At 48.0% G+C, this 13666-nt stretch overlaps 1 protein-coding gene across 1 annotated transcript in view; it reads right to left on the bottom strand.

Annotated features, from left to right (window-relative positions):
* NFXL1 (nuclear transcription factor, X-box binding like 1) overlaps positions 1-4274 on the bottom strand; it is a 72291-nt gene extending 68017 nt beyond the window's left edge. The window contains exon 1 of the mRNA XM_056855330.1: positions 4130-4274. Coding sequence (XP_056711308.1) covers positions 4130-4274 — 145 coding nt within the window. The remainder of the gene's footprint in view (positions 1-4129) is intronic.
* Positions 4275-13666: the final 9392 nt, after the last annotated feature.

Genomic DNA, 13666 nt, shown 5'->3' with positions numbered 1-13666 from the left:
CACAAAAAGACAGGAATAGCAAATAGGGAAGGAGCTGAAGGCAGTGACTTACTACTGAGTTTATTAATATGAGTTAGTGAATGAATGAATATAATAAAGAATGGGTCCCCAGCATGGTGTCCGTGGGCACCATGGAGCCGGCTGACACTTTTCCTGGAGCCCACCAAGTGTTTTCAGAAGGTAAGCCGTGGCAGCTATCGTGGGGCTGGTTCCACCTCCGGCTGCAGCCATTTTGTAGCAGTGGTTTTGTGGCTGCACCCACCACACTGTATTCTAGCTTCAAAGGTGCCCGCAGACCCAAAAAGGTCGGGGACCCCTGCGATAAAGCAAGCACTTCTCCTCCAAAGCTCTTTGCACAGTTTTGCTTTTTAATGGAAGGCATTCTAAACGAGTAGCTCCCTTTCTCCCTTCAGTCATCAGTAATTTTAACCTAGACCTGGGCTAATCACTCTGGAATGATACTTTCATTTCATCTCAAAGATACAAGATGTTAGGGATACGTCGGTGTGCCCACGTCTCTTCCGGGCCCTAACAAGTGATGACATAGTCCAAATTCCAGGCTGTTCCTCTCAGCAAGAACTGCTGGTGCATTCCAGGTTGATGGTAAAAATACCAGTCCAGACAGGTAGCCCTTCCATTGTTCACATTCACACATGGAAACAATTTATTGCCAAAGCAAAAAATATTCCCCGCAGCTATATCTATTTTCTTTTCTTTCTTGCAACCGGCTTACAATATGGATTTTCCCCCTCCCTTAGACTTTCATGTGTTTGATCATTTCAACCTCAGATGTAATTGGTGTCGGCAGCTCCCTGCTAATGTTTTCTGCCTGTTAGAGCTTGGAATCTCTGCCCCCCAATCCAACCAGAAATTAAGGGGCTAGCTGCACCTGCCCGTGCACTGAGATCAGAGTAATGCATGACGGTCTATCAGACCTACACTCTTTAACACGCTACATTTTGTAAGCTGCCTTGGCAATTGTGGAAAGGCAGGATATAAATATTTTAAACAAATGAATAAAAGTAAAGACTTGACTCTGTGCGATCCTGAAGGGGGGGCGAATGCCCATAGGAGGCGGTGTGACCCCCTACACTGGCGTCTTTGCCACTTGCACCGTGAAAACTGGCACGGATGCCGGCTTAGGGCAACTTATGCCAGCCCCTGGACTGTGGCAGCAGCGCAGCTCTCGCCAGCGTGGCATCCCGCTTGCTTTTCCCCGGGGTATCTCCCCGCACCGGCACCCCGGAAGGCGTTTCCAAGGCTTTCCTGAGGGCGGAGCTGCCTTTAGGCAGCTTCCTAACCCCTTTTGCCCTGCAAATGCCCCTCCACGCTGCAGCGGGGCTACGCCAGCAAAATAGCTGCTGCAGCCTCACTAAAGTCTATGGGGCATTTTTCGATTTTTAAATTTTCAGTGTGTTTATTTTTCTTTTTTCCGGCCTCTATGGAGGTAGCATGGCGGCACCACTCCCGCTGCTGCCTAACTGCCCCAATGGGCTGTCTATCTTCATTGTCACTCCCAATATGGAATATAAACTAGGGCAAATAACTTCTGAGTTGGTTTTTATATGCCGACTTTCTCTACCACTTAAGGAAAAATCAAACCAGGTTCCAATCATCTTCCCTCCCCCCTCCCCACAGCACACACCCTGCGAGGTAGGTGGGGCTGAGCGAGCTCTAAGAGAGCTGTGACTAGCCCAAGGTCACCCAGCTGGCTTCATGTGGAGGAGTGGGGAATCAAACCCGGTTCTCCAGATTACAGTCCACTGCTCTTCACCACTACACCACGCTGGCTCAGCTGAGACCTAGGCAGCAGTAACAGTGACAACTGGTGCAGAAGCCTAAACCCATTGCCACAATTACAGAGACCCATCAGAGCCAAGACATCCCCACTTGGCTCAGACTGTACCTGGGACCGTCCTGCCATCCCAATCTGACCCACATACAAGTCACCATCATCTAAACAGTGATCCTTAACATGGTTGTGGATGCCATGGCATCCATCCACATGTTCGTGGTGCCCACTTGTTTCTTTCCCAAAGTGAAGCACCAGTCCTAGCTTGTCTCCTCTACACTGGAGGAGGAGGAGATGCACTTCAGAACAGATGAGGCACATGAAAACATGAAACTGCCATATACTGAATCAGACCCTTGGTCCATCAAAGTCAGTATTGTCTACTCAGACCGGCAACGGCTCTCCAGGGTCTCATGCAGAGGTCTTTCACATCACCTACCTGCCTAGTGCTTTTAACTGGAGATGCCGGGGATTGAACTTGGGACCTTCTGTATGCCAAGCATGCCACTGAGCCACAGCCCCTCCCCTGTTGGTTCAGCATTGCTTCTCTGTCTGTAGGCAGCACCTGCTCGGAAACAAATGCCTCCATTGCAGGAAGATGCTTGACTTGAAACCTGTGAACGTTTTAGAGTAACCTGGCAGTGCCTTCATGACGGAAGGGCTCCTGCGGCAGCCATCTTTTGGTGGTCCCCACTACCTGTTCTCAAGATCCCCACAGGTACAACGAAGGTGGGGACCCTGATCTAAAGCTCGAAGCGTCTGCACACAAGAATTGTCCTGTGAACTTCAATCAGGAAAACCACACACACACACCCCAAACCGGCTTCAGACTCCATGCACTACTGCCATATGCTCAGGGAAATGCCCTTCCAGGAACAGATGAAAAAGACTTTTAAGTTCACCCTTTCACCCCTGAAATAGCAATGATAAGGGCCATTTATGCAGGGGAGGTTTCACCTTGGATTTGCTGCTCTCTAGATGCACATTTTCCCCTAGGGTTGCCAGGTCCCTCTTCTCCATTGGCAGGAGATTTTTGGGGGCGGAGCCTGAGGAGGGTGGGGTTTGGGGAGGGGAGGGACTTCAATGCCATAGAGTCCAATTGCCAAAGTGGCCATTTTCTCCAGGGGAACGGATCTCTACCGGCAGGATATCAGTCGTAATACCAGGAGATCTTCTGCTATTACCTGGAGGCTAGCAAACAAGGAACAGCAGTAAAAAACAAACAGCAATTCTTTATTCGCAAAGACTTTCTTGTTACTTTCAATGTTTAACGCATGACTGAACAACGCGTTTAACCATATAATTTTGACTTTCATGCATACTATTGTGCACATAATGAATTCATAATTGTGTTTTTGTACATGCCTAAATTGAATTAAGATTAAGTAAAGGTCCCCTGTGCAAGCACCGGGTCATTCCTGACCCATGGGGTGACATCACATTCCGACATTTACTAGGCAGACTTTGTTTACGGGGTGGTTTGCCAGTGCCTTCCCCAGTCATCTTCCCTTTACCCCCAGCAAGCTGGGTACTACATTTCACCGACCCCGGAAGGATGGAAGGCTGAGTCAACCTTGAGCTGACTACCTGTAACTGACTTCCGTCGGGATCGAACTCAAGTCGTGAGCAGAGCTTGGACTGCAGTACTGCAACTTAACACTCTGCGCCACGGGGCTCATTGATTAAGATTACTATAGCATTTAAAGAATTGCTGTTTGTTTTTTACTGCTGTTCCTTGTTTGCTAACTCACTATACAGCAGGCTAACTTATATTTATCTATCATTACCTGGAGGTTGGCAACCCTGTTTTCCCCATTCAAATTCTCAAAACTCAATCAATCTTTGATTTACAGTCCTCTGACCAAATCAAAACAACATACCATTAACAATATTAATTGCTCAGTCAAAACTCAGTCAAAATTCTCAAAACTCAATCAATCTTTGATTTACAGTCATCCGACCAAATCAAAACAACATACCATTAACAATATTAATTGCTCAGTCAACGCTCAACAATAATCCCCCATTCAGAGTTTTGAGAATTTGGATGGGGGGAAACGTGCATCTAGAGAGCAGCAAAATCCAAGGCAAAACCTCCCCTGCATAAATGGCCAAGGTCTCAGGGGCATTGGTCAAGCCTGCATCCAAAGCGCGTATTCTACCTGGGAGGAAAGCGAACAGATGCATCTTTGAACAAATAAACAGCTTTGCACTGGGCTTGTCCAGGAAGCTCCTCTCTAATTTAATTTTTAATTGGGTCTGGGTGCGTTCAGAGGGTTCCTCGCGACGCTCCTCCCGGCCGGCCTGCGAGAAACCCGAAGCGAGGTGCATGCTCACCATTGGCTCCCGGGACGCCGCCGGAAGACGGGGCGCCTCGCGCTCCTCTTCCCCTCCCCCGGCCACCAGGTCCGTTCCCCGCGGGGAGGGCTCCAGGGCGACCCCGTCCTCTCCCGCGGCCACCCTGGCGCCACGCCGCCTCCATCCTTCCTCCTCGGCCGAAGCAACGCCGCCTTTCGCCTTCCCCCTGTCGGTCCCCCGTCGTGGCCCCGCCGGAACTACAACTCCCAGAGTTCCGCGCTGCAAAGAACGAACCCCCGCCCCGCGTCGCTTAAGAACGTAGAGGAGCGCCGGAACTACAACTCCCAGAGTTCCGCGCTGCAAAGAACGAACCCCCGCCCCGCTTAAGAACTTAGAGGAGCACCGGAACTACAACTCCCAGAGTTCCGCGCTGCAAAGAACGAACCCCGCCCCGCGTCGCTTAAGAACGTAGAGGAGCGCCGAAAACGTCCCCCCCTCCTCTCTTGCTGAACACGCAGAGATCGTGTTGAGCTCACAGGAAGGACCCGGGCGACGTGGTTAGCCCAGCTGTACTACAACCCCCATGATGCAACGGGCCCCGGTTGCGTTGATTCGTTCGGTTTGTGCGCGCGCGCTTAACCCGCTCTGATTGCGCTTCGGAAAAGGTGGAATCCTATGCAGTGTTTTATTGGACGGGACTCAAGTAACTCTGCATCGGATTGCACTGCTAGTCCGATGCAGTAAAAATAAACACGAGTCTTGTGAACACATGAAGCTGCCTAATGTGTGTGTTGTGTGTTAAGTGCCGTCAAGTCGCTTCCGACTCATGGCGACCCTATGAATGAAAGTCCTCCAAAATGTCCTAACTTTGACAGCCTTGCTCAGATCTTGCAAATTGAAGGCTGTGGCTTCCTTTATTGAGTCAATCCATCTCTTGTTGGGTCTTCCTCTTTTTCTGCTGCCCTCAACTTTTCCTAGCATGACTGTCTTTTCCAGTCTAAGCTGCCTAATAAGGGTTGCCAAAACCTCCAGGTACTAGCTGGAGATCTCCTGCTATTACAACTAATCTCCAGCCGATAGAGATCAGTTCACCTGGAGAAAAATGGCCGCTTTGACAATTGGACTCTATAGCATTGAAGTCCCTCCCCCAAACCCCGCCCTCCTCAGGCTCTGCCCCAAAAACCTCCCGCCAGTGGCGAAGAGGGACCTGGTAACCCTGCTGCCTTATACTGAATCAGACCCTCGGTCCATCAAAGTCAGTACTGTCTACACAGATTAGCAGCAGCTCTCCAGGGTCTCAAGCAGAAGGTCTTTCACTTCACCTACTACTTGGTCCTTACTGGAGATTCCAGGGATTGAACCTGGGACCTTCTGAATTCCAAGCAGATGCTCTACTACTGAGCCACAGCCCATCCCCATCCTAAAGACTTATTTCTATGTATGGATCTTGTGAGTTCTTGCACCATCAGTTATGAGGGTTTTTTTTTTTTTTTTTGTAAAATCTGCAATTGCATACTCAAATTAGAAGATAATTAAGAACGCCCATAAAACATAATTGATGCAACAAATCAAAACCAGTATGATAATCTAGCTGAAATTAATGCACTGTAGCGCTTTGTCGATGTTATAAAATGCACTGGGAATATAGATAAACCTTTAGGCAATATTGATATAAATGTATTTGTATAAACGATAATGTGTAATTTTGTAGTAGTATCCTATCACCTGCCAAGTATTTTTAGAAATTGTGTGGGGCCAAGTGGGGCTCTTGCGAGCAGGGCTTCTCATTGGCTACTGGAGACCTGATTGGCTGTACAGATTTAAATAATGTTGTTTCAGCAGCAGTGTTGGTTTTGTTTTCTATCGCTCCCCTTTCTCAGTGTATTTTAAAAATTGCCTCTCTTTTTCCCTGCACTTGGGCCTCCTCTGTTATGTGTGGCTCCGCCTCCTGTGGTAGCCATTTTGTGATTGGCTCTGCCTCTTGCTTTAGCGTCCATCCCTATGTCATTCTCAAGGGTTCAAAAGGGTTGAGGATCCCATAAAATCCCATTTATTAAGAACTGCAAGTAGCCTGCTCATTTTGTTGTGAAGTGCATAGATGTCAGGCTGAATGAATGGCTCAGTGCATGCCCCAATTTTAACCCATTGCATCCTAGGAAGAAAACATTATTTGACAAGCATGTTGAATAAATCTGGCTGTGTGGATGTTGAACCCAATCTGTGAATAGTTCAATCCAGATTTGCTGAGGAGTATCAGGTCATGTGGAGCCCAGAGAGCTGCTGCCAGACAGAGCAAACACTGTTGAGCTAGATCAGGGGTGGGGAACGTCAGGCCCGGGGGCCGTTTAAGGCCCGCGAAATCATTTGGTCTGGCCCTTCGTGGGTCCTGGCAGATCTCTAGCTCAGAAGGATCTAAGACTGGTGATCCGCCCCCTCCCGCAGACAGGAATAGCCTCTATTCAAGGCAGATGTGAGTTTGTTTTGCCAAGAAAAGGAACCTTCTTTTCCCCCTTGCAGAAGAGTCATTAGCGATGGAGCTGCTAGGACTGCCCAAGAAACTGTGTTAACCCTTTCCCACCCGGGCCACGGAGAAACATATTGGTTGGCTAATTTTTAAGTTGATAATTTTGTATGGCCCGCGAATGATGTTATAAATATCCAAATGGCCCTTGGCAGATAAAAGGTTCCCCACCCCTGAGCTAGATCAACCATCGGCCTGACAAGAAGGCCACTTCATAGTTTCATCGGGAGAGCAAGCTCATCTTCTCAGTTGTCTTATTTGTCCTCTCAGCACTCAAACGGATTAGCAGAAGGTTACACACCTCCTTGCAGCCATAACATGGAAATTGTAGGCTTGCACAACCTCCGTGTGCCTGGGAGTTGTGCTGGGAAAAGGGAATGCTTAACCCTTCAACTTTTATTTGGGTTCGCTATTTGAATTTGGCTCCTCTGCTCCACTTGTTGCCTTTTAAAGAATAGCTTCATCATTCTAGGAATGTACGGACTAACAACTCCCTTGATATGCGATTATCATTTTAAAGGGGGTGAAATATGTGTTTTTAAAAGGACATAGCTTTCCACCCTTCAAGAGGGTAAATAATTGGTACAGACCTTAAAACACCTTTTATCTTGTTCTACAGCACCACCTAATGGTTAAAAATGGATTGCACCTTTCGAGTTCAAACATCAGAGCCTGTTGTGTGTTGATAATTTTATTCCGATTTGAAAGCTGCGGTTGCTTTCTTCTTCAGTGTCAGCTGCTTACTCGTGAATTGGAGCCTTGAGCTGTGAGAATATCGAGCATTTGTGAATGTGTGAATAAGCTCTAAGAAAGCACATGGGTAATCAGAAAAAAAGTTGGCTTGAAATCCTGACTGTGATGTGTATTCGTTTCCTTTTTAGTCACCTAACTTAAAATGTTGGTAACTGTAAACTGTTGGCTTGGCATTTTCAAAAATAGAAATAAATGGACTTTTTGTCACCAAGATACTCTTGGCCATCTCAGTTTTTAATTCTAGGATTATGCAACAGGAATAGCCTCTATTCAAGGCAGATGTGAGTTTGTTTTGCCGAGAAAAGGAACTTTTTTCCCCCTTGCAGAAGAGTCCTTAGCTATGGAGCTGCTAGGACCACCCAATAAACTGTTAACCCTTTTCCACCCGGGCCGTGGAGAAACGTATTCCCTCTGTACTACAAGAGGGCTGGGGGCAGACGTGGTGACAATGGAGGGGTTAAAGGAGGCAGGGGCAGAATGTGCAGGGGTGGGGGCGAGTTCTTAGCCAGTGTGTCCTTATTTCATCCCTGCAGGCAGAGGTCGCAGGAGCCGGCTGTAGAATCCAGCCCTGACCATGCGGAGCAGGAGCAACTCCGGCATGCAGCTGGACGGCTACGCCCGGCTGGTACAACAGATCATCCTGTGCCACCAAGTGGGCAAGTGTGCCACCGGTTGGATGCCTGCCTGCTCACCCGCACCAGGGGGGGTCAACAGGGGCAGCTGCCTGCTTGGGACTTGGTTGGCTAATTTTTAAGTTGATAATTTTGTATGGCTCGCGAATGATGTTATAAATATCCAAATGACCCTTGGCGGAAAAAAGGTTCCCCACCCCTGATTTAAAACAACAAGAAGAGAGGAAATAATGCATAGTTGATATGTGACACTAGTAAAACAACAGTAACAGCGCAATCAGTGTGCTGCAGTAGTTAAGAGTATTGGAATCATATCTGGGAGACCCAGGTTCGAATCCCCACTCATGCCATGGAAGCTCACTGGGTGACTGTGGGCCAGTCATGCTCTGTCATCCTAACTTACCTCACAGAATTGTTGTGAGGATAAAATGGAGGAGAGGAAAATGATGTAAGCCGCTTTGGGTCCCCATCGGGAATAAAGGTGGGGTATAAATGAATTAAATAAAAAAACAGAGTTACACCCTTCTTAGCCCATTGACTTCAACTGAACTCTGTTTAGGATTGCACTGGCGATCTCATTTTTTTACTTCCGCATGAGCAACCAATTTCTAGGAACGTATTATCATATATGGTGGATATGCTATGATGTGCAGCTTTGGGGGATTCACGTCTGTGAGGAAGTCAGTAGGATAACCAGACAGAATGTCATCCGCAATCTATGTCTATAATTTTTAGGGATTTTTCAAGGACAAAATATATAATTGTTCCATTAAAATTCTTTCAAGGACAAAATAGCTGCATATAAATCTTATACTCTTATGGCTTATATTCTTTATCTCTGCTACAAGATTAGAAATAACTAGAAAATGGAAAACAACCACAAGCTTTGTATTTCTTCAGCAATATCATCACCCCCCCCAAGCCCCCTCCATGGCATTTGAAACAATCAACTGGCAAGACAGAGAAAAGACTTTAAGTAAATTAGCTACTCATCAGACAATAATGAACCACTGCAAGGGAAGGAAAACAATATTCCCTTTGTATTACAAGCATGTTGTTTTATTGGTTTGCCAACACAGCTGCCCTGTTTTATAGGCACTTGAATATTTACTCTGCATCTACACCCCAGTGTCTGGGCCAACAAATATGATCCTCCAGGAGGCCACGGGCAGCCCATTCCTGGGGGTGGATACGCGGTGGCTGGGAGTGGCGCAGCCGCACCGCCTTCTCAGAGGCTTCCCGGCTACAAAACAAAAATAAAAAGGGGGGAAATGGAAAAGGCAAAAAAAAAAAAATCCCCCATAGAAAAGAATGGGGCTGTACCAGCAAAAAAAAGGCAGTGCAGCAATGCCACAGCAGCAAGGACGTTCCTGGGCTGAAAGGGGTGTGGAAGCTGACTAACATCAGCTCTGCCCCTAGGAACGCCCCCAAAATGCCTTCTGGAAATTCCCTGCTGGCGTGGCTGCACTGGTGCTGGAGGCCGGCGCACCTCTGTGGCTCCCCCGCTAGGGTTGCCAGGTCCCTCTTCACCACCGGCAGGAGGTTTTTGGGGTGGAGCTTGAGGAGGGCAAGGTTTGGAGAGGGGAGGGACTTCAATGCCATAGAGTCCAATTACCAAAACAGCCATTTTCTCCAGGTGAACTGATCTCTAGCGGCTGGAGATCAGTTGTAATAGCAGGAGATCTCCAGCTAGTACCTGGAGGTTGGCAACTCTAAATTTATCCTCTCGCAATTTGACCCCTTCTGAAATACAAGTTCATAATTTAGGTATCAGCTATGTTCTCAGTATTCGCAGTTTCAGAAGCGCATAGATTTGTTTAAGTTTTTCAGGATCTTAAAACTCAAAGAACAATTTCAGAACTCAGACCAGGCTCTTTCCTCTTCCCTTCCACATTCTTTCAAGCCCAAGTCCACCTATATTCCTAAAAATTGTAGTCATTTTATTCTCACTTTCCAATCCTTAGTCCTGCAAGACTTAGAAAAGTTGGAATCACGTAAAGCCAATCATGTCAAATCTCAGAACAATCTGACTCGTGAACAATCAACATTCTTGAGGACTTGGCTGCTGACCAGTCTTTAGTTTTTCGTCCTGCAGATAAGGGAGGCAGTTTGGTTGTGTTGAATTTTGAAGATTACAACAAAGAAAATTTTAAACAACTTGAAAATACATTGTATCCCTGGTGCAGGCATATTTGCCTCCGCACTGGCGTATTTGCCACTTTGTGCTGTGGTTAAAGTGGCACAGATGCGGGGTCATGCTGACTCCTAAGGAGCTTTCCCCCCCCCCTTCAGGATTGCAGCCATAGTGCTGAAACAGAAGCAATACTCTTAATATTGTTTGAGTGGATCTGACGAAAGCCCACACAATCCGGGGAAGAGGCACGCTCCAGCCTATTGGTTTTGCTAGGTGCATTTGAATGACACAGTACCCCTGGCAGAAGTGAAACTGTGATCTTTGCCTGTGAAAAATAAACTAATGCAAAAAGCTCAGGAACTAGTTTTTAGGGGAAACTTTCCATCTTCCTATCCTTCTGAAATGAAACCTGATAGATAGAGGGGTAAGAGTTCTATGAGACTGAAGAGACAGACTTGTGATAGCGTCTAAAGCTGGCGTGTCGAATTCATTTGTGAGGAGGGCCGGATATAACATAAATGTCACTTGGGCCGATCATGTGTACAAAATAAATAAATACCTAGTCCCTCACATTAATTTTTTAATATTTTAAACTGGGGGGGGGGCTGCCTTGGTTGGGGGGCCCACAGCTGACTCTCCAGCCCAGAGCTGGACTGGGGGGAGGGTTGCCTTGGCTGGCAAGCCTGCAGTCCTCCCCCAGTCCAGAAAGACAGGGATAAAGAGAGAGCAAGTGAAAGAGAGGAGGAGAGAGAGAGACAGAAAGAGTGAAACAGATAAGAGAAAGGGAGAGAGAAAGAAAGAGAAAGGAAGAGAGGAAGAAATAGATAAAGAAAGAGGGGGAGAGAGAGGGAGAAAAAGGCAAAGAGGGATGGAGAGGGTAGGTGGCTGGGCTCGTGGGGCATTGCATTCCCGCTGCAACCAGAACGGGATGGGGAGTTGCTTGGGGGGCGAGTGAGGCCACGCGGGCCTCGCTGCGCCCAGGAAGGACGGTGGGGGGGAGGCAGCTGGATGGCACAGCAACGCCTCGCTGCACCTGGGAAGGATGGGAGAGGGTCGCTGGTTGGGTGAGCGGGGCCGCCGTGGCCCCAGGAAACCCATAAAAGGAGGGGGGAGGGGGGGCTGGCTGCCTCAGTTCACGGGCTGGAGAAAAGCCTTCCAGGGGGCCCACGGGCTGCATGTTTGACACCCCTGGTCTAAAGTCCTGCTTACTACTGTTGGTAGGACGGCAACTTAGTGGCAAATCACTTTTGTTGTACATTTAGTTTAAAATAGAAAAAAGATCTGTGTTTCTGCCAGGTGAATTGAAGTAGACAATGTAAAAATTCATAGCTGATGAACAATTACAAGAACAGAAGAGAGGAACTGTAATCAGAAGTGGCATTCCTCTTACACATGGGAGTTTTTACCGCATCCCCATAGAATAAAATTATTTAGGGTCAGCAAATAGATTTCCTAAGAGCAATCCTAAGGAGAAGTATCTCCCAACTTATTCAATGAGGCTTACTGCCAGGAAAATGTTCTTACGATTGGCAGCCAACATCTACCAGTCATTCAGAACTGATTAGAAAAATTTCCAACCAGGCAAAATGTAGGCAAGATGTCTTTCAGGAACCAAAAACCAGGCTCCAACCAAAGTGGCCTTCAGAAGTAGTCCTTTGTATGAGACACTGGCCACAATTCTAAAAAATCTTGGTGATGACAAAGCATGAAGAAGAAGAGTTGGTTTTTATACCCTGATTTTCTCTAAGAAGTCTCAAACAGGCTTACAGTCACCTTCTCCTCTCCCCACAACAGACACCTTGTGTGGTATGTGGGGCTGAGAGAGCTCTAAGAGAACTGCGACTAGCCCAAGGCCACCCAGCTGGCTTCATGTGTAGGAGTGGGGAAACCAACCCAGTTCACCCGATTAGAGTCTGCCACTCTTAACCACTACACCACGCTGGATGTTTAGGATTTATAGACTGGTGATCAGATCATGTTTCCTGCAGCAGTCCAATCCAGATCCTAATTATATGGTGTTTTCTTTCATTGTGAACCCTTAAAAAACTCTCCCCCAAACCCCAACATTCAACCAACATGCAAAATGTGTGAGGTCTACTTATAAATGTTTTAGGCTTATGTAAATATACAGGTGTTAATTACTAAGATAGACTAATTGTAAACTGGCTCCTGCTCTTGTACAAAGATCAAATTGCTGTGAAAGGCACATTAGCCAGGGCCATCAAAACACTATTTATTCCCTACCTTTCCTTTTCTGCTGATCTATCTGGCAGCCCTGTGGAACATGGGTTAGTTACCCCTAAAACAAGTGGAATGGCCCTTTGTATTCAGACCAAAATTGCTCATGAGAAAAGTGATCATTTTCACTTTTTCAAGATATTTACAGTGCTGTGCTGTTTACATAGAAGTAAATCTCACTGAGTTCAATAGGACATACTCCCTAGGACAGTGATGGCGAACCTTTTAGAGACCGAGTGCCCAAACTGCAACCAAAAACCCACTTATTTATCGCCGAGTGCCAATGCGGCAATTTAACCTGAATACCACCCCCAGAGGGGACCCAGAGGGAGAGGCTAGGGTTGCCAAGTTCCTCTTCGCCATGAGTGGGAGGTTTTTGGGGTGGCGCCTGAGGAGGGCGGGGTTTGGGGAAGGACTTCAGTGCCATAGAGTCCAATTGCCAAAGTGGCAATTTTTTCCAGGGGAACTGATCTCTATTGGTTGGAGATCACTTGTAATAGCAGGAGATCTCCAGCTAGTACCTGGAGATTGGCAACCAGTTCCTTAGTGTTTTCTCTCTACATATCAAGACAAATGGAAAGGTGTTTGAAGGATGGCTTGTGGGCACTTCAAAGGTGGAATAGGACTGCACACCCCTCCGCCCGCACAGACCCAGAGGGCGCTGGAGAAGCCGCTGGAGGGAAAGAAGGAAGGAAGGAAAGAAGGGAAGGGAGAAGGAAAGGGAAGGGAGGGAGAGAAAGAAAGAAAGAAAGAAAGAGAGAGAAAGGGAGAAGGAAATGGAGCAAGGGAGAGAAAGAAAAGTAGGGAAAGAAAAGGACAGAGGGAGACAAAAAGAAAGAGGCCATTTATGCATGGGAGGTTTTGCCTTGGATTTGCCACTCAGTGGGGCGTGGCAGCGGCGGCAGGCTTGTGAGAGGCGAGCAGGGTAGGGCAGAGGACGCCTCTTTCGCACCCACCGGCCAACCACGCCCCTCCACCCGCACAGAGGGCGCCGGAGAAGCCGCCGGCCATGCCGAGTGTGGGCGCTCGGCTTCTGTTCCCCGCTCTCCCACCCACCTGGCCGGCCACGCACGCTCCAGTGGCAGCAATGGCGGCAGCTTCTGTGGGAGAGTCCGGGGGCCACCGCCAATGATGTCGGAGGTTCCCCACCCCTGGGCTACAGCCTCCCCCATCCGGGGCAGGGCAGAGCCGGAAAGGCCAGCGGCTTGGAGGAACCGCGCGTGCCGGCAGAGAGGGCTACGAGTGCCGGAAGTGGCACCCGTGCCATAGGTTCGCCAACACGGCCCTAGGAAGTGCAT

This window comes from Euleptes europaea, chromosome 9 (assembly GCF_029931775.1).
Source record: "Euleptes europaea isolate rEulEur1 chromosome 9, rEulEur1.hap1, whole genome shotgun sequence".
Taxonomy (NCBI): Eukaryota; Metazoa; Chordata; class Lepidosauria; order Squamata; family Sphaerodactylidae; genus Euleptes; species Euleptes europaea.
The sequence above is the reverse complement of the archived record's forward strand: the minus strand, read 5'-3'. Positions and strand labels throughout refer to the sequence as shown.